Source organism: Microtus oregoni, unplaced genomic scaffold (genome assembly GCF_018167655.1).
Source record: "Microtus oregoni isolate MIOR12 unplaced genomic scaffold, Mior012 000065F_ref0000479, whole genome shotgun sequence".
Taxonomy (NCBI): Eukaryota; Metazoa; Chordata; class Mammalia; order Rodentia; family Cricetidae; genus Microtus; species Microtus oregoni.
In genome coordinates, this window is record NW_024543875.1 from 3,687,907 (window position 1) to 3,708,344 (window position 20,438).

The following is a 20,438-nucleotide window of genomic DNA, read 5'->3' on the forward strand; positions in this document are numbered from 1 at the left end:
GACCTCAGCTGTATGGGCATCTCGCTCCTGCTCCAGTGACAGTTTCCAGTCGCCATCCTTTAATTCCCACTCCCAGCATGGCCTCCCTACCGTCCTGCACGACAGCCTCTCCCCATTCCCTCTCAGCTCACACTGCTAACACTTTCAAATCGTGTACACATTTGTTTGCCAAATCCATGACTCAGACTTCAGCCTGTTCTGTTCATCTGTGTTTGCCACCCACGCCAATGCTAACTAAATACACGAGATCAGCACGGATCTTTGCTTTTAGGATCGCTACATATGCCAGCCAGCTGAGGAGCTGAACTTTCTCACTCCCAACGGTTCACACAAATCTCCTTTCCCTGAGATAACCCACTAAATTAAAATCTATATGCAAAGCACTGTGAGGCATATAGAAAAGGACACACCCGATCCTGTCTGACTGAACAGCTTAACAGGCTCAGGCATGTTCATAATTGGATGGGAGAAAAAAATCATAAAAAGAAAAAAAAAGTACGCGCTCTAATCCTGAAGAAGCATGTACTTCCTTTGGCACTGGCAGGGCCTCAGTTCTGACTAATCATGAATGGCCCGCGGGCCCTACACCTCAGGCGTGACTTGGAGCAAGGTCCCTAAGAGGCAAGGACGAATGCGCTGTGGGCTCCCAGGTGTCCGCCTCACACTGCAACTGCAGGATTTTCATCTCTGTTAATGTTCAAAAAAAAAAAAAAAAAAAAAAAAAAACCTCTCCCTAGCTTTAGTGTAAAATAGGTACTCTCTCCCCCTATTATAACATCTTTAAATGATTCGATCAAGAGAATTACTCTAAGCAGTTATCGACTATACATTCTACTTAGCAATAACCATCAGAGGAAGAATCTAACACAAATCAAAATGTTTCAGAATAAAAACCCTTCGTAGCTGACACAGCCCTGGAAAAGCTGAGGTGGCAAAGGACTCTCTGTAACTCCAGAATGGGTGTTAGGATCGAGCCAAACCTGTTTTACAATCCTCCCAACTGTAGGACTTTGAAGAGGTTCTGGTTAAGTCCTGTTTGAACAGTGGAATTAAAGCTTATGTAACATTTCGTTCATATTAACTTTAAATAGATTAAGTGTTATAGCTTTAATCATTGCCTTGCAATCACTACGTATCTGAAGTGATTTCTTAACCGTCTTACTTAAGATTTATTTAAATAATTGGGGTTAAATTATTAAATGAAAAATATAGCAATATACATCATAAATTAGAATTCAAGGGCCTACCTATAAAATGAGAAATATAAATAAATAAGGGAGGAAAGTAAGCATTAAATGAATGAGAGCAATAAATTCAGGCAAAGATAGGTCATTTCAGAGAGGAAAATAGACAAGAAAGGAACCCTCACTATTCAGAATGACTGGCTGGAAAAGTGGGGCTATCCCTGACTGCGTTAACAGGGCATCCCGGTCAGTGGCTTTCAGAGAGCTAATATAATATTCAAAAACGTAACAGGTGTATCTTTGGTTTCCTAAAAAAGAGATAATATCACAAACTTGGTCATTATTCTTCACTGAGCAACATTTATCCATAACAACCTGAGTGTGCTATTTACAGACCCTTGGCCAATGCTGATTGATAAAAGCTCGGATTCCTGTTCCATCTTCACTAATAATGCTAACCTAGTATTTTTAAGTAAGTAGTTAAATTACTTGCTGTGAGAAATGAACTCAGTTAAAAGCATGACCACAGATATAGGCTTATCTAGCTACAGGGCCAGCCATGACCCTACCCACCCCACTTTCCAAAGGAATTTAATGAAAAGTACACAGCCTGGGAAGAGACCACCGTTCCTGGGATTGCTTTCTTCAAGAAGAGACACTAAAGTTATTAAAGTGGTACATGCAAAATCTCCCTAAGGGACCAGATGATAACACCATCCACAGCCAAGCTCTAGGAACCTCAGTGAGAGTGCATGTCTCTTGTTAAGACTACAGTGCACATAGGTTTACCCCAGGCCAATGAACCCAAACATTACAGGCCAAGCTGGCTAGCCCATACGTCTGACCCAGTACTGTTCATGTGGTAAACTTGTCCCCGGAGGGTCCTTATCTTCACCCCCTTCTCTAGCTTCTTGTTAAATCTCCACTTCAGTACAATCAGGAGTAAGGATGACACAGCGCACACCCGGCAATGGCTTTGCCGGTGGAGAAGAGAGTGAGATTTTTCATACACAGAAGACAGTAATACCAGAGTAAAACTGAAGAAAGCGTTCTCTAAAGAACAGTATCACAGGCATATCACACTGCCCTGGAATGAATTTATAATAAACTCATGACCTGGGGTTACTTTCTAAGTTATGAGGACAAGAACGATAAGATATTAGTAACCTGGTACTTCATCCCTTTTCAGAATGAGGCCAAAGAGAAGTGATAAGAGACAGACATATCAGACTCTACAACAGTGCTTCTCAACCTTCCTAATGCTGTGACCCTTTAATACAGTTCCTCATGGTGCGGGATCCGACCATAACATTATGTATGCTGATACGTCATAATTTTGCTATTGTTATGGACTGCAATGTAAATATCTGGTATGGATATCTGATGTGGGACCCCTGTGAAAGGGTCAGGGCACACAGGTCGAGAACCACTGCTCTACAGGAGCCAGAATATGTATTTTTTAAACTGCAAGGGGGAAAATCTACTTTGGATTTTCTGAGACCTGTGGATCTACAAAAACTGATAAGAGAACTTTTGATACTAGTTATGATATGGATTATTTGCATGAATAATAAATAATTCTTGACATAGAGGCAATGAACTCAGATGAGAAAAAATGCTGCTGCCAGAAGTCAGCATCACTTTAGATTCAAACCAGTAGCCTGCGGCTGTCATTAGAGATGCTCTCTCCTCGGCAAGACTGGTCCCCAGGCTCGCTCTTCACCTATCTCCTCCACTCCACAGCTGCTCCTGAGCTGAAGGAGGAGGACCTGCCCCAAGCTACCTGAAAAGGGCGGGGGGTCGAGTGTGGACTCCTCAGGACAGAACGGTTTATCCATAGCCCTGGGCAGGAAAGCCACCTGCTTTGACAGAGAATCAACTCTCAGCTCCTGTGTGCGCGATTATTTGAATTTCCTTTGAGTTTAAATCTAATAACTGCATCAATCACCTACTTAAGAAATCCAGCTTGTCTGATACCATCTCTAGCAGCATAAGTACAGTTTTAAACCACAAAAAAAAAAAAAAACCTCAAACAAGTTCAAGGACAAGTGTCTTGACATATATCAATGAGAGAATTATTAAGAAGTCTTCTTTCTGGGTTGTTGACTAAACAGTAAGACTAGACATCTATGTAGAAAAACAGGGATTTAAAAAAAAAACAATCTAAGTGCTTTCTGGATTGCAAAAACTGAAGTTCACAGAGCTGGTACATAAAGGAGCAGAGGTAAAAAATAACAGGTTACTCACGGATATGAAAAAGTCTGTTATTAACAAAGAAATTAGTTTAAATTTAAAAAAACTATGAAAGTCTAGATGGTTGGAAGTAAGTAAGCACATAGGGTGTTGAAAGCCAGCATGCTGCAGGAGACTAGAATGAAGGGTCACTCCGAGGCCAGAAGAACATGGCATTACAGATGTGCCAAAGTTCCTTGTCCCCACCCAACACAATGAACTGAAGGACCCAGCCACATGTAGGCTAAAAGCCATTGCAACCCAACTCCAGGAAATCACAGCGATGCTGCAGGACAGTGTTGCAATAAAAACTGTCACACACACACCACACACACACACACACACACACACACACACTCATTTGATCTGAACTAGTCCAGGGCAGCTAGCCTCACAGCAACCAGTCCTGGACTTCTACTAAGTCTGGCCTCCTCTGAATCCAGAGCCCAGCCCAGAAACATCCATCTGGGTCAAAGTTCCTGATTCCAAAAAGGCTGAAGGTCAAAATCCACCCCCCCCCCACCATAGAGATTAAATGGGAAACGCCCTTCTGAAATTTACAGGTGACAGAAAAGCTGCAATCAGAAGAAAGGATGGGGCCACAGACACTTTTCTGACGCAGATGGATTACTTTTTTAAAAAAAAGTGTGAACCAAGTAACTTTATATACAAAACCAAGTTTCTTCATACATTTCTCATTGGGGAATTTGGAAGGAAATCACTCCTGTAAAACCAAGAAAACTAAATGCTTACTACCGTAAATGCTCCAACTAAAAATAACCCAAAGGAAATTTGGATAGCACACAGGCACGCATGCACACAAACACACACCCCTCCCTCTCACACACACACCTCACACGCGTGTACACACACATATGCGCGCACCCCTTACACACACACACCACAAACACACCTTACATACATGCGCGTGCACACACAGACACCCCTCACACACACACACCCCTCTGCACACACACGCACGTGCACACACACACACACACACCTGACACTCTTAGGTCGGAGCTCTTAACTGATGGCGAAATGGCCCCTATAAAAAGTGAGAGAGCACTGGAGGAGCAGGACTGGTGGAGCCCCAAGGTGAGCAGACTGCACAGCACTGTAAATCACATCAGTCAGGGTCTGCACTGAGCTTGCTTAACCGAAGACTGAAAAACAACTACAAAGGACAAATACACTTTGCCACGTAATCTAACTATGTGGGCCAAAAGTCCACCAGTTCTGGAGTCTGAAACAGGCTCTTTCATCACACACACACACACACACACACACACACACACACACACACACACACAAAGTTCCCAAAACAATGACAAAGCAAAAAGACAACAAAAACCCACAAAAAGAAAATAATGCCCCCCCCCAAAAATCACAAGCAAAAACTTATTCGAGATTATCTGTAATAGTTAAAACAAAATAAAAAATACAAAAGAATTTAAAAAGCAGTAAGATTTAAAATCACAAGAAGTCCAACCAGATGTTTCCTTTCATTTCTGAGGTCTGTTTTTCTAAGACGGCAAAGCTTTGACGCTGGCTCAAGCTCATCCGACTTCTCTTAGCTGGGCACGCACATAAGACCCCTGTGCAATCACCCTGCTGACATACAGGCCTGCGGTTGAGGAGGGGAGATTGCTCTGAGGTGCAGCTGCCCAAAGGCTGCAAGGGATGGTAGAGTCCTCACTCATGCTGGGTGGGCTTTTCCGGTGATGTCCCTGCCCCAGGCACCCAAACTCCGGAGGTTAAGCAACCCCCTGACTCATATTCCTGTAAGTAATGCCAACAAATTCACAGGTTCAACAAGACTTTCACTGGCCTGTTGCCATAGCTCTTCATGGGGTGAACAGGCACCGCCTCATCTCTTCCTGGGAAAACAAAGTAGGGACAACAGTCTCAAGTAACAGTGACAAACTGCATTTCACCAATGACAGCCGTGCCGGGAAGTGTTCTGAGACCAGCTGTCTCCACACGCCTCCAAGTGGGATGTTTCTACCATCATCCCAGGGAGAACCGGAGGCAGGTTCCTGGGCAGGCTGACTGCAAACCACGTCTCCACAGCACTGCCGTGAGTGATGCTTCCACAGTCCAAGTCCAGGATGGTTTCTGCGCCACAAGCAATGCTTATCTGCTGGGCACTTGCCCTCCTCCCTCCAACCTCTCCAGATGTTTTCTGGTGGCCTCTTCTCTAGGTCAAGGCTGCCCTTGAAGGTTTAACCAGATTTTACAAGTATAAAAATATAGTGGTTAATGGTTTGTTTATGTGTTTTGTGTGTTGAGGAAACATTCAGAAAGAAGAGAGAACAAAGCGGATATTACTTCCCATGATCATTTATCAAAATCTTAAAATAGACCCTCAAACTGCAGAAAATTAAACAGCAAAACAGTATGAAGCCTGGCACTTAAGAGTGTTCAAATAATAATATAGTTCCCATTTCTCCCTATCCCATGACCCCATTCCCTAAAACCATTAAAAGTCAGTTCTAGCACCAAAGCCCAAAGAACCCCATTCCCACCACCCCCACCCCATCACCATCAAGATGACGAACTTAAATCAGCTACCACGATTCTGAGAAACTGGGAGGTAGACAGACTCCCCGGTGAGGAGACAGAGAGGGAAAGAGGCCCTGGCTAGGTAACAAAGGCGACAAATCTCCATATTGGCCAGCTTCTTCCTCAACGTCCCGACCTGATACAAAATCTACCTATCTGGGAGTCTATCTGACTCCTAGTGTCTCGATTCTACCAAGGCCCGCACTGAAAGAGTTCACGGAAACATCATAAAGAGTGACCTCACTCTCTAGGTCAGCCATGAGGAGGGCACCTATGAAACACAGGGTCATCTGTGAGCGAGCAGACAGATAGTGCTTTCCCTCCTTGAGAAAAGCAAACAAAACATCACTTTTTAGAAATAAAACAGTAAGTGTTTAGACTAAAATATTACATGCGTGAATGATGATTCTGAGCTTGGTCAGTATGCCCTGACCAGCATTTTCAGTCCGCCATTACTAAGTCTTTCTCAACAGATAAAATAAAGCAAGGAAAGAAAGTGAAGACATAACTATTATTCTGGATCCTGAAGGGCACAAAGCCCCAAGTTCTGATGCAATGGCTTGGAAGTAGAGGGAAGAAAGGCTCGGGACAAGGCCTGCTTCCCAGGGACAGAACCACGCACAGATGCCATCAGGTGGCGTCACAGTGGACTTCCTGACTGACCACCCAACTTCAATTAAAACTAGTAAAGATACCAAAACCAGGGCCCAGAGGTAGCTGACTTTGACCTGAGAGGGGCTGTTGGTCTACCTGAAATGCAGAGTGAGTCAGAAGAGCCGAAGCTATGGGCACCAGAGGGCTGACAGTGGCGCCATTCCATCCTCCCTGCTTCCCCCCAATACCAAAAACATCGGGGCCCATCCTTAAGTGTTAAGAATAATAAATGGGCTGCGAGGTGGTGGCACATGCCTTTAATCCCAGCATTTGAGGGGCAGAGGCAGGCAGATGTCTGAATTTGAGGTCAGCCTGATCTACAGAGCGAGTTTCAGGACAGCCAGAAATCCTGTCTTGAAAAACAAACAATAATAAATGGGGCTGAAATCTGCAGGCGGGCAAGGAAAAAATTATAAATATTGTCAGGAAATTACTCAGTCTGATCCAACAGCCATTCCTAGGAGCTTTCTTCTATTTTACACTTTTAAGATTCTATTCATTCAGTCATTTCATTCATACGGAGTCCCTTCTCCATGCAGGGCTATTCTAGGAATTAGGAGAGACCTATGAATAAGACTGAGGAGCTCCAGGGTTCACAGGGGGCATCCTTTAGTAGGAAACAGATATGCAACAATACAATAAGCAAGCAAGTTAGTGTTTGGGGGTCATGTAAGACAAATACAAGGCTGGGGATGTAATTCAGAGATAGAGCAATTACCCAGCATGTCTCAGGTCATGATTTGTTCCCTAGCACGGAGGAGATGATGGGAGATTAGGAGGAGATGGGGGATTAGGAGGAGATGGGGGATTAGGAGGGGATGGGGGATTAGGAGGAGATGGGGGATTAGGAGGAGATGGGGGATTAGGAGGGGATGGGGGATTAGGAGGAGATGGGGGATTAGGAGGAGATGGGGGATTAGGAGGGGATGGGGGATTAGGAGGAGATGGGAGATTAGGAGGAGATGGGGGATTAGGAGGAGATGGGGGATTAGGAGGGGATGGGGGATTAGGAGGAGATGGGGATTAGGAGGAGATGGGGGATTAGGAGGAGATGGGGGATTAGGAAGGAAGGAAGGAAGGAAGGAAAGAAGGAAGGAAGGACAAACTCAGGGATCTACACAGACTTCCAGCTGGATTAATTTGGTCAGGATAGGCTTTGTCTGTCTGTCCATTGTTTTGAGAAGCTCTCATTGTGTAGCTCACGCTGCCCAGGAACGCATTAGGAAGTCAAAGCAGTCCTGGTCTCTGAAATGCTGGGGGCTAAGTGGAGCGGTGGGAGCCTTCTTGGGGTAAAGGCTGGCTAATACTTGAAGGACAAAGGAGTGAACTGTAGAGATAGTTTCTTTTTCCAAGGCAAAGATCTTAGAATGGGTCATTCTTTCGGTACCATGTTAAGAACACTCTTCCAAAACGAAAACCAAAAACTGCTTCTGTGATCCATTTTGAGCCAATTTCCATAAAATGTGAAGTTTAAAACAGGATTTATTTTTGGCCACTGATACCCAGTCACTCCAGAACCATTTGCTGAAGACTGCCCTTCCTCCCTAAAACTGCCTTTATATTTTTGCAAAAAAAAAAAAAAAAAAAAAAAAATCAGTGAGAAATATCTGTGCAGGTCTATTTTTGGATTTTTCTATTTCTGTTTCACTGATCTACATATGTGTCCCTCTGCCAGCACCACACTCTCCGGAATACTGTAGATACACTCTAAGTTTTTTAATTAGGTAGAGTGATTATCCACAAAGGGATTAAATGGAACAAAGTGGCATAAACTGGCTTTACTTCTAAAATGTCAATCTACTGTGGTGAGCAAATTCAGGGTCACAGGAGACCTGGCCAGGCATGAGCTGTCAGAGGGTTTGACCAGTGACAGCAGAGAGAGGAAAAGTTAACCAAAGTCTAACTTTCATATGAAGATAAGCCAACAGAATATTCTGGTGAGTTTAATAGAAGGTGTAAGAAACTCACGACTGGGGAAGGCAGGCAAGGATAAAGATAAAGTTTTGGAACACAAAACCAGGTATTTGTTTCTCAGATGTTAGGTTTGAGAAGCCTATCAGAAACCAAAGTGGGGATATGAAATAAAACACCATACGTGAAGCCATGCTCAGCAGAGGGGCCTTTCTGGACTGGATATTATAATCCAGAAGTCACCCACATGTTGGAAGCTGTGACACTGGACAAGATGGTCCAGGAAGAATGAAAAACCCTTGGCCTTAGGGTCTCCAGTACCGAGGTCAGAGATAGGCAGAGAAGGAAGAGTAGGTGGCCAAAGGTGTGACCATTGAGATAGGAAGAAGTGAGTGCTGTCCAGGAAGCCAAGCAGGAAATGACTGCATGACCTTCGGATGACACTGGAGGAACAACCCAGGAGAGGAGCAGTCGCGGAATTAAGAGAAAGGTGCAGATGAAACAGAGAGGAGCGGGGAGTTGATGGAGAGGTTTAACAGGACTTTCAAAGGCTGCACTATGCAAGGGAACAAACCCTGAGGAGACAGTGGGGAGAGCTGTCCAGAGACGCCGTGTTCATGTAATTCTTAGGATGGGGGTCCCCATGTTGAATAAGGAAGAGAATGGCATGGGGGGTGAGGCTCTGACGCTGGAACTTGTTCCTGCAGAATAGAAACAGGTGGCGGGGAAGAAACGTCACATCACCAAGTGAGAAAGCAGAACCCAGAGGAAACATGGCGGCATGGGCTTCCATAGGAAGAAGCCGGGAAGCGTCTCCGAATGTGCTCTGTGTGTACTGAACTCCACTCTGTCTTACAACACAGGATCTGACTCAAGTGTTGCTCCTTGCTCTGTGGTTATATAATAATCCGGATTTCCACAACCAAGTCCCATTAGTGCTGAGTGACAAATTCCTCAGGACAGAATTCTACCAAGTGTCTGTGACGAAGAGATCCTGACGCTACCACAAAGGGCCATGAGTAGGAGAGGAAAACCCGACAGCAGCGAAGATGAGCTGGCAGCTGCGGTCCACAGAAGGCTCTCCTGTTCCGCCCCAGGGTTAAGGCTGAGCAGTTACTACGTCCAGGGCAGACAGCACTGAGCAGACACACGTGCAGCCTGCTGTCTAGAAGACAAAGCCCAGCGGCTAAAGAAATGCCCGGTCCTGACTGATGTCACCGTTAGCAGGTACATGCAACAGAAAGTAAGACAGAGAACTGTCCTCTCTGTGGAGCTGACCAGGGAAACAGGACAAGCAGGGAGGAAGAAGAACAAAGGCTTCAGGCAGAAATAAGTCTAGCTGGTTTGAAAAACAAAGCCATGGTGGACAGGAGACAGTGTCACTACCTGAGGTGGAAGAGGGCCACAGGCAGGGACCCATCACCATTAGATTGGGCAGAGATGGGATTTGATTCTAAATGCAATGGGAGGCACCAGGAAGGAGTCACATGACAGTCACATGACAGTCTTTCACAAGACGGAGCTTAGTTTTCTGGAAAATGCACTCCCTAGGGTAATGTTAGCATGCCTTAACTAGCTGAAGGCTCATGGTGCCACCAAGTGAACAAAACCAAAGGCCTGCTGCAGAGGTGAAGGTGAGATGGGCTGGAGACAGAAGGGAAGGGCGTTGAAGCCGGTGACAGATGAGCCCGGACAAAGATGTCCCAGCCACTCCTGTGGTGGCATGGGAGACTCACAGGAGAGGACTATGGGGCAGGAGAAAGCGGAAGACAGGAAGAGGGGGTGGGAGGGCAGCCAGACACACCCAGGGATGGGTCAGAGCAGCGGCTTCACTGCTGTCTTCTAAAGGCAGTCACTGAGGAAGCCTTCTCCAGAACCTCCACAGCCTCCTCACACACGCCTGATACGTGGGAACTGAACCTCTCTGGATGGAAATCACTCATGGTTTAAGTGGGTCCAGTGGCAAAGATCCCTATGCCAAGAACCAACTGGGCGAGACTTGAACAGCTCCTGTGAGAAACAGAATGGCTGTTTCCCTTCCCTTCTAGAAAGCTATGCAGACAGAAGGAAGACAGGAGTCTGCCCTTTCACCTCCTTCCATCTGTTTCACAGCTTGCCTTGAAACCTCAGAGCAAGAAAGGGCACTCCTACCATGGGATATGATTTCATTGAAAGCTATCCTGGTTATCTTCCAAACCCTATAGGCCTCAGGTTTGGTAGCGCAGTGCAGGCTGTATGCCCGAGCCAGCTGGGAGACTCTCTAAGCCACGTGCCTTTGCCTTTAGGAGGAGAAGGCTGCCCCCCATGCAGTAGGAGGTATGTTTTAGTGACCTATAACACAAATGTAAAGTTCTGTTTTCTTTCTGGTCTGATTTGTATGTATGTACCTGTGCAGCATGGGAATGCATGCATACAAGGATGCGTGTGTGCACACGTGTGTGAAGGTCAAAGGTTAACCTCAGGGACTGTTTCTCAGATGCTGTCTACCTTGTTTTAGGCACAGGGACTCCTACTGGCCTGTAGTTAACCAAGTGGGGTAAGTTAGCTGGCCAGTGAGCCTCAGGAATCTCCCCAACTCTGCCTCCTCAGTGCTGGGACTACATGTCTGCACCACCACACCTGGGTCTTTTTTTACATGGGCCCTGGGGATTAACTCAGATCATGTTTGTGGGTCGAGCACTTTATCAACTGAGCTATCTAACCCCAACAAGGGTTTTAGAACCAAACTGTCCTCGGCATTACAGCCTACGACGTAATGAATGTTAATAAACGTCCACTAAATGTTCCCTGCTATAGTTTTTATCACCCCACTGGGGAGGAGGGAATTAATAAGTGACATTTACTTGCATAGTAAAAAAATGGAGAGCAGGCAGAATGTGTTTTGTGTCCCAGCCTATGGTGGCTCAGCTGTACAAATCCTGGTGAACAAAAGAACAGCAGGCAGGAAAGCACTCTGGTACCAAGGAGCTTGCAACGCTGAAACAGTTGCATCCCCAGCCAGCAAGCCAGACAGTGTGGGCTTAAAGGATGTTAACACAATCTTATCCCTTCGCCTCCAGCTCCCTGGAGTATCCTGACTTCTTCCAGAGTCTCCCCAGGCTCCCACCGTCTGGACACTCACCCGACTAGAATATACTTTATAGGTATAAAAAATTAAGTTCATCTTTGTGATCCTCCTGACCAGAGGCCACCAAGACCAAGTTCTGGACGCCGCCTATCATAGAGCTTGGTGCACCCGATCTTCAACCCATTCCCATGGCTCCGATAACTGCAAGAAGCTCAGGAGTCAGCTCATAAATACAATTAAGGGTTCATTCCCAAGGAAACTACATCCCAGGAGACACCAAGAACGCACCTGTCAGATGGTCTTGCACATTGCACAAAGACAGGGAATAGTGCTGGTGCTGACGGCCACTGCGCCCATAGGACGGGCGGGTGAGTGCCGATAGTAACAGCTTTACATGTGAAAGGTGCCAAGCACGTTTCTGTTTGTTTGTTTTTCTGATAACTATACACACCCACATAACAAGTGCCAGGGATCAAATCCAAAGCTTTGAGCCTGCCATGTAGTATTCTGTATTCTGCCATGAAGCTGGACCCTCACCCCAAGTAGGCAGTAATCAAAATGTAATCATGTGACACGGGTATAGTGGCCCCGCTGGCCATCCCTGCACTCAGGAGGCTGAAGTGAGAGGACCATCTGTTGAAGCCCAACCTGCGCAAGACCTGTCTCCATAGTAAAACAAAATAGCAAGGCGTGGGGACGTAGCTTAGTGGCTTGTCTGGCACGCTCAAGGCCCTGAGGTCAAACCTCAATACAAAAACAAAACAAATTCCAAGCACAATTAACAATAACAACAAAAAAAAAACCCAAAATTTTTAATTGTCTGAACACCTCCTCTTTACGCGCTTTTCACGCATAGTATTCTTCCCAATGTCCTCAGACTAGAACCGGCCTTAGCACCACAGCCCGACGTGCTCGAATGAATGGAGGAGGACCAGAGTTATTCAGATTCTATTACACAAGACAGGCACTGTGGGTTGTCTCCCAGGGTTCTGGAATCTTCTAGAATAACAGATATCCATAGTAAGTGGTGATTAGCATCTTACCTAGTCCCTGATTTACCCCCACTGGCCTGTAGAACCTGTTTCACTTCCTTATTTATAAAATTTTCATCACCTTAAGGACAAAAAAGCGAGATTTAAGTGCCTTGAGTGTGGTCTGGAGCCTTTGTTTTGGTTTTCACTGTTTTAGAACAAAGCTGGAATCTATTTTCAGAAAAGGTACACCTCCCCGAAACAGCAGAAATAGCTAAAAGAAACTTAGGTGCATACCCAGGTGGCCTTGCAGGATGTCACATTGCGACCTGTTTACCCAGGATGCATAAGCCACTGCCATCACTGAGGGCTCCTTTGAATGTGACAACAGATTTCATCAAGACCCCAAAGCCAAAGCGCGTCAGAAGCTAAGAGCTTCTGCAAGGCAGAATGCTTTCAAAGGATATTCAAGACTCAGTTTAGAAGACAGGGGCATCTGGGGGCCAATAGGAAATGTCCATGGGGAGGAGGGTCAACTTGCCTTGTGACACAGTCCAGGAGATGTTATGTTACCAACACCCATGCTGCCCAGACGGAAAGGTAGCTAACAGGGTTATCATAGGATGCTTCCTTCCCTCCCATCCACAGCCTGTTAAAACCTGGCCCAACTGGAGGAGGGGGAAATGCAAACTTGTTCTTTGGCCCTAAACACCTGTTTTCATTTCAAATCATGATGTCTCAAATTTCTGTAATCATTAACCTGGTTAATAACATGGTCTGATAGGACAAGACTCAATTTCACAAAAATAAACTAAAAACCTACGGGTTGGAACTAAAAAAAAAAGAGGGGGTTTCAAAATATAGGTAATGAGACTTATAATCCCATTGCAGGCACCAGCTAGAAAGCAAACACCTGCGGCTGTTTAGATTGCCTTGGCAATCGGCCTGCCCTCCCTCTTGGGTTCCTGCCCATCCTTTGAACCTCTAAACATTATTTCAGCAAGACAGAGTTCACATTGCACAAGTAACCTTCAATCTGTGTTCTTGACCAGAAAGATAATTTTTCTGAATACTCCCCTATTTCAAGATTACCTTCTGGATTTACATGTTACCTACAAACACACCTGGCACTGCGAAGTGGAAACCACAGCCCTAGTATGCCCCTGACGGCAGCTGACAAAAGCACACGCACTCAGCCTGCTTTGGGTTCTGTTGTTTGTCTGTATGTCTTGTTTTGTTTTTTCTTCTAGTTTTGGTTTCTGGAGACAGATTGTCACTGATGCCCAAGCTAGCCTCTTTCACTCTTGGCCATTCTCCTGCCTCTGACTCTTGAGTTCTGGAAATGCTGAGATTACATGTATGCACATCACACCAGTCATGCTTCAAGTCCTGTGTCGGTGGCAGGCAGGCAGGCAGGCACTGCCACGGACTCCCTTTGCATGTAGGGATTGAAGGCACAGAAGAAGGCAGAGGGCAGAGTAGGAACCACCCAACATCACAACACACGCTTCCTCAACAGAAACGAGGGAGCGTGGCTACGTGGAGGGGTGAGCTGTGGAAACATAGCTCAAGGTGACAGAAAGTTCCAGTGGGAGGTAAGGAGGCTGCCCCCACCCCCCCCTTCATTTGTAAATTACCAAGGACAGACTAGTGCTCAGTTCACAGGCTTCACGAAAGTGCGAGGCCTTGAAATGTGGAATGGGAGGAAAAGGCAGAGAAAGTGGGCCAGACAGCCAGACACTCTGGTCTTGTAAAATATTTCTGTTTTAAGCCTAAGCCTATGATAACTGCATAGACTTAACAAAGATAATTGAAGCTGGAGGGACCTAGGAAGGAGAAAAGCTGTCTGGCGGCATGTCTTCGCAGCAGAGCTGAAGGAGACTTGTGTGAATCTGCAACCCGAACGGACACAGGCAGTTGTCTGCAGGGACCACACAACGCTGTGCACACAGTGAACCTAAGGACAACACTACCCTGGAGGTGGAAAACCAATGATTAAAACACTGTGCAAAACAAGCAGTCGTACGTAGGAAAAGCAAGCTACAAAGATGTCAAGAGGAAAAACCTGTCGACACCCGGCAGAATCTGGACATACTGAGAAGTCACAGGAAATACTCCTGCTACATTCCAACATGCTAGAACATTCATACACAGTGGCAGGGGTAAGAAAGGCAGGAGGGCACCTTGGTTCCTCTAACCCTCATGTCAACAGGACCCAACCGTTTTGTATCTTCCAAACTCAGCTCTCTTCATCATCTCCCTAGCTGACTGGCTCCTGGGGAGCATGTTGCTCAAGAAGTGTTCTTCCCAAGCAATTCTCAAAGACAGGGTGTTGATAACTTCGGGAGAACAAAGATTTGCTTTCCAACTTGTTTCCCAACTGAGTGGCTGCCTCTTAGGCCTTCAGCTGGGCCCAGGAAACCTGTAGGATCCTCTCCCCCATTTCCTGCCCCGTGAGAATAAAACAAGAGAATAAACAGTTTTGAATGGGATCTAATAATCTCTTCCTTGTTATCTATTTCAAGCATCTACTTTTAAAAGTCATACACAATGTATTCACTAGGAGAAACTGCATGGTCTGTGGGATATTTGGCAGGATCTGGAGACAGTGTCACTGTTAGGACGGGGGTACTGAGGACAGCTAGAGAGGCGACCTAACAAGTCAACAGGACTGGGTCTAAAGACCGTATTTTAGAGGACAACAGGACAAGTTAAAACTGCTTCATAGTATAAAATATCCCAATGTTTTGTTTTGTACAAATGCTACACTTTATTACACACACACACATACAAGCACGCGCATGCACGCATGAAGTCAAAAGGCACACTGTATGATTACAGATACCATGGCAAGGGAAGGGGCTAAAGGGACAGTTCCATGTGAGGAGTCAGGCACAGGGGCCTGGGTTCCTCATGTCATGCAGGCATGTCAGTTTGAGAAGCCAGGATGCAAATTTCCTCTGGGCTCAGCAGAAGGGAGGCAGATCTGAGTCCACACTGCACTCCATTTCCACCTAAATTGGAACCCCTTTTTATCCCTAACAGTCAAGTGTTTTACTAGGAGACATCAACTCCAAACTTGCATGTTTTCCCTGTGTTTGTTTAACACTGTATGCAAAAAAGGGCTCTTGATTTAAATTATAATCTAAAACTGAGCCTCTTCTTTTGCCTAGTTCACAACCAAAACAATACAAAACACAGGCAAACCATCCCCATCAATCAGAATTCTTATTTAATTGGGAATAAGTGTGTTGTGTTGTGACTCAAAGCAAAAGTGCGTCCGGAGGGAATAAAGATTAAAAATTACAACCTTGAGACCAGCATTGCCCAAGGAAATTTAAGCCATTTATTTTAAGCCATTTAAAACTTCCGAAGTAGCTTAAGGATGAAGCTCCAGTTTTCTGGCTGTACCGTGCTGCCTACCTGCCTACCCTAGTGCTAGCTCAAAGGGCAGGCTAGGGAGTCTTCCGGATGCCCACCAATCAGGCGCTGGGCTCCAAGTCATACTGCAGTAAGGTGGTCAACATTCAGTCTCTGCTGAGTGAACACTGGTGAACATAGAGGTCTCGACTTCAGAATGGCCCTGGAGGTGTCCCCTCCTGGACTTCCGACCCTAGCGAACCCTCTGGAAACCCACACCTCTTCAGACCAGCGGTCTCCAACCCGCTGGTATAAGAAGTCCACTCATAAATCTGTTCTACAAGGAGAGAGCCTTATATGCAAACACAAGACGGAATAAAATAAAAGGGGATCTTTTTAAAATCCTTGTGCGGTTATGCCCTCTCCTAATAAGTGGTTAGCATTTATTCAGGACCCTCCTGAACACCCTTAGGAACCCAGCTCTGGCCCGCAAGTATTCCTCCCGTAGCAGCCTGCAAAAACCGCTCACAAAGGCTAGGATGCTTCCCGACCTCCCAGAGCCATGCCCAGGTGTGCAAACCCAAGGCGCTCAGGAGCACAGACACAGGTGTGCACACGCAGGTGAGCATGCTCAGAAGCGAACACTAGTGTGCAGACGCGGAGGGCCCTCCTAAACTTACGCAAACGAATGCGTACTCACAGATAACGCCTATTCAGACCTCGGTCCCGGGTCACGCCGGGGAGACCCAAAGCCCGGGCTCACCCTCCCCGCGCCCCCACTGGAGCGCGCGTGCCCAGCTCACCTCTTCCAGAAACTTGGTCAGATCGTACACCTTGTGGTGCAGGATCACCCAGGTGCTCTTGCTGTCTTTGTGCTTCTGAATCTCTTCCAGGGTGTAGTACTTCACATCCTTGTTTGCCTGTCCGGCCATCTCGGAACAGTGAGCCTCCCGGGCCCTGCAACTCAACCGTGCAGGGTGGTGCGCTACTCAATTCTGAGTTGCCTCCGCCCGGGACATTCCCAGCCTCACCGGGACCCGTGCCCAGGACCGTGAGGTGGCGCCTCCCCCAGCGATTGGCCAATATGGTGCTCCCGTCAACGGTCGACGCCCTCCTTCGGTCCAATCACGCCCCTCAGCTCAGGATGCTGGTATTGATTGGCTACAAGAGGTGCCCTTCACAATCACCCGCTGCCTGCGCCGAGGACAGGGAGAGACTTTTCTGAGTCTGCGCGGAGGCAGCGGGTGGGGTCACTGTGTGATGAGGAGGCAAGATCGGAGGTCTTAGCACCAAACAGAAGAGGAAGCGGTACGGCCGGGCAAACTCCATCCCCAGCCTTAGGCCCTGACCTCCACGCTAATTCCTTGCGTGTTTCCTACTCAAACCGGCCTTGCGTCCTGATAATCACTTAGAACAAAAATTGCAGTGGTTCAAGTCCACAAAGTGACTGTAAGAAGATAGGAAAGAGAGTCTCTTCACAAGTGCCACAGTTTAAACCCTGAAATCGAATATGTGGTCCCAAAGAACGAGCCATGCATTTTACTCGGCCGGTACCTTAGGGATTGATGGCTCATCTAACAGGCAAACAAAGACTCTAAAGAAATTACTACATAAAAATTAGAAGCATACAATAATTTCTGTAACCTGAAACAGCTTCTGTGCCAGGACACCCCGAAATGGCAAGGACTTTCTCTTACCCTCCACAATGTTGTTAATTTAAATTCTAAATAAGGAACCAAGCTGTGCACTGTGAAGGGCACCCCCCTCCGCCTGGCACTCCCCTGCCCTTTTGACAGGGAGTAAATACCATATAAGATAGCAGGGGGCACAAAGACTCTTAACATATTTTAAAAGCCCTTAGTAGTTTATTTAAGTCTTTTAAACAATGAACTCCAAAAATAAATATAAATAAATGACATTAGTGATTTCCATCTCCGTGATTTCCGGGGAAATCAGGAAGGTCCTGAACACAGCAGGTGCTTAGAGGTAAGTTCCTTCCCCTTTCCCTTCTCCAGGAAGACCTACTCATGGGAAGAAAACTCTGGAAAGTACTCCAAACTACTTTCCTTGTTTCTTTCGTTTAACCAAAAGGAAGCATTTCCGGTTGTAACTCAGAAGTATTTCTATGGTAAATTATTTGTATTAGGATAGAAATCTGTTTAATTCACATACAACATGCATGGATTTTATTTTACATTAACCAACTAAAATATAAAGTAGGAACAATTTCCAAGAAGTTCAGTGGAGTTTTTAGTTTCACGGGAAGTTTCAAATATGTAACGATAGGCTCTCTGTATCCCTCACCTGGCAATATAATAATGTAACTATACAATAAAAGCAAAAGGCAGCACACACCTGCAGACCCTGACTCAGACAGGGGAGACAGAGGACAACGGGTCTGAAGCCAGCTTGGGCTACATAGCAAACAATTTTAATTTTGAAGACATCCCATTTTTGCTTGGTTCTTTGTGTTTGTTTTGCTGTTTTCTAAGACAGTGTCTTACTGTGTGGTCCAGTCTGGCTGAGAGCTTACTGTGTAGCCTACACTGGCTTCCAAATCCTCTCTGAAGAGGTCTTTCTGTCTGGTTCTTGAGTAGCATGGACTGCAGAACACCCCCACTACGTCCCAATTGCAATGCATTCCAAGCTCCCTTTCTTTGTGTAAAGTGAAAGACTCACAGTGGAGTTCCTTTTCCTTGCATCAAATTCCTCAAGCATTATTTGTTGGGAAGACTTGAAAGGAAAAGGAATAGAGTAAAATATACCCTGTGCACACCCTACAGTAATTCGTGTGTGGATTGGTTAGCTGTCCCTAACAATCAAACACGGGAGCTGGTTAGCAAGAGAAAGCACAGAAGTAGTGTTAACTGTATGTGCACATGGAGATTTACACTAGAGACAAAAGTCAAAATACAAGCAAAGCATGATGCTTTTATACATTTTAGATAAAGAACAATCAACTCGTGAGGACATGACGGACCTCTGAGCTATGCTGGTAAATTCAGGGAGGTCGTCAGGAGATAGATCGGCTGAAGGGAAGTGCTAGAGGAAGGCAAAGGTCATATGAAGAACTTATCTGTGTGGGTTTATGGCTGCCCTCATCAATACTTAGTGAGCAAGGCTGTTTGTACTCCTGGTGTTAGAAAGGTAAGATTTCAGGTTTCAGCTTGAAATAACCACTATTCCAGGGCCACATGATTGGAGACAAGTCCCTAACTCCTGCCATAGCCTGTCTTCAGTAAATTCTTTTGGCTTATTTATCAGATATTAGTGGAATCAATTCTGAATTGTATACTCTTTTCCACTAATCCATATATCTATGCTTCCACCAATATGATACAGTCTTGACAACAATAATTATTGAATAATTCCTGAGATCAGGTAGGATGAGTCCTCCTGCTTGTAGGCAGATTTTTTCTGTCCCATCAACCAGCTCCCAAATAATGGCATGGAGATATATTCATTATGGAAGCTCAGTCGATAGCTTAGGCTTACTTATCATTAGCTCTTATAACTGAAACTTTTATTCACCTACAAGTTGTCATGAGACTCCTGGCATTTGCCTGTCCTCCTGCCTGTCTAGCTCCCTCTCACTCTGGCTGGTAACTCCTCCTGTCTCCTCCTTTCCTCTTCCCAGCATCCTGCCTAGCTATTGACTATTCAGCTTTTTATTAAGCCAATAACAGAGACACGTTTTCACAGTGTCCAAAAAGAATATTCCACAACACCTGCTTTATTTCCTTCTCTAAAACTGCTTCCGATAATCTCAATTCCTTTCCTTGTCGCATACACAAAAGCGTAGCTAATGTCTGTGTCGGCCCCAGGCACTTTTCTATTACTGTGATAAAACACCATAGGGAGAGCAATTTACAGAAGAAAGAGTTTATTCAGGCTTGTGGTTGCAGTGGGATGAGAGTCTGTTAGCAAAGGGAGACATGGCTGCTGGGACAAGAAGCAGGATGGAGGTTGAAGCAAGAAGCAGGGAGCTCACATCTTGAACCAAAAGCACTGTAGTAATTTGAATAAGAATGCCCCCCATAGACTCATATATTGGATGCTTAGTCACCAAAGAAGTGTGGCCTTGTTGGAGGAAATGGGTCACTAGAGGTGAGCTTTGAGGTGTTAAAAACACGAGTCAGGCCCAGTGGCTCTCTTCCTACTGCCTGCAGACCCGGATGAGAAGTCTCAGATACCTCTCCAGCAGTATAGTATCTGCTGGTAGGTTGGTTGGCATGCTCCCTGTCATGCCGATTCTGGACCAAGGGTAAGCAGGACCCGTTTGTGTGCTTTCCTTTGTAAGAGTTTCAGCTTTCATGGTGTCTCTGCACAGCAACAGCACTGCAACTGAGACAAATAAAGCAGAGAGAGAACTGGAAATGTCATGGGTCTTTAAACTAAAGATCCCTCCAGGGCCGAGCTGTATGACAGCAAGGGCTGCTCTTGCAGAGGACCTGGGTTCAGTTCCTAGCCCTCACAGGGATGGGCTCATAACTG

At 45.9% G+C, this 20,438-nt stretch overlaps 1 protein-coding gene across 1 annotated transcript in view; it reads right to left on the reverse strand.

Annotated features, from left to right (window-relative positions):
* Positions 1-16,985, reverse strand: part of LOC121440135 (cytochrome b5) — a 30,124-nt gene extending 13,139 nt beyond the window's left edge. Inside the window, exon 1 of the mRNA XM_041640839.1 lies at positions 16,748-16,985. Within this exon, the coding sequence (XP_041496773.1) occupies positions 16,748-16,876 (129 nt within the window). The 5' untranslated portion in view covers positions 16,877-16,985. The remainder of the gene's footprint in view (positions 1-16,747) is intronic.
* Between the last annotated feature and the right edge of the window lie 3,453 nt (positions 16,986-20,438).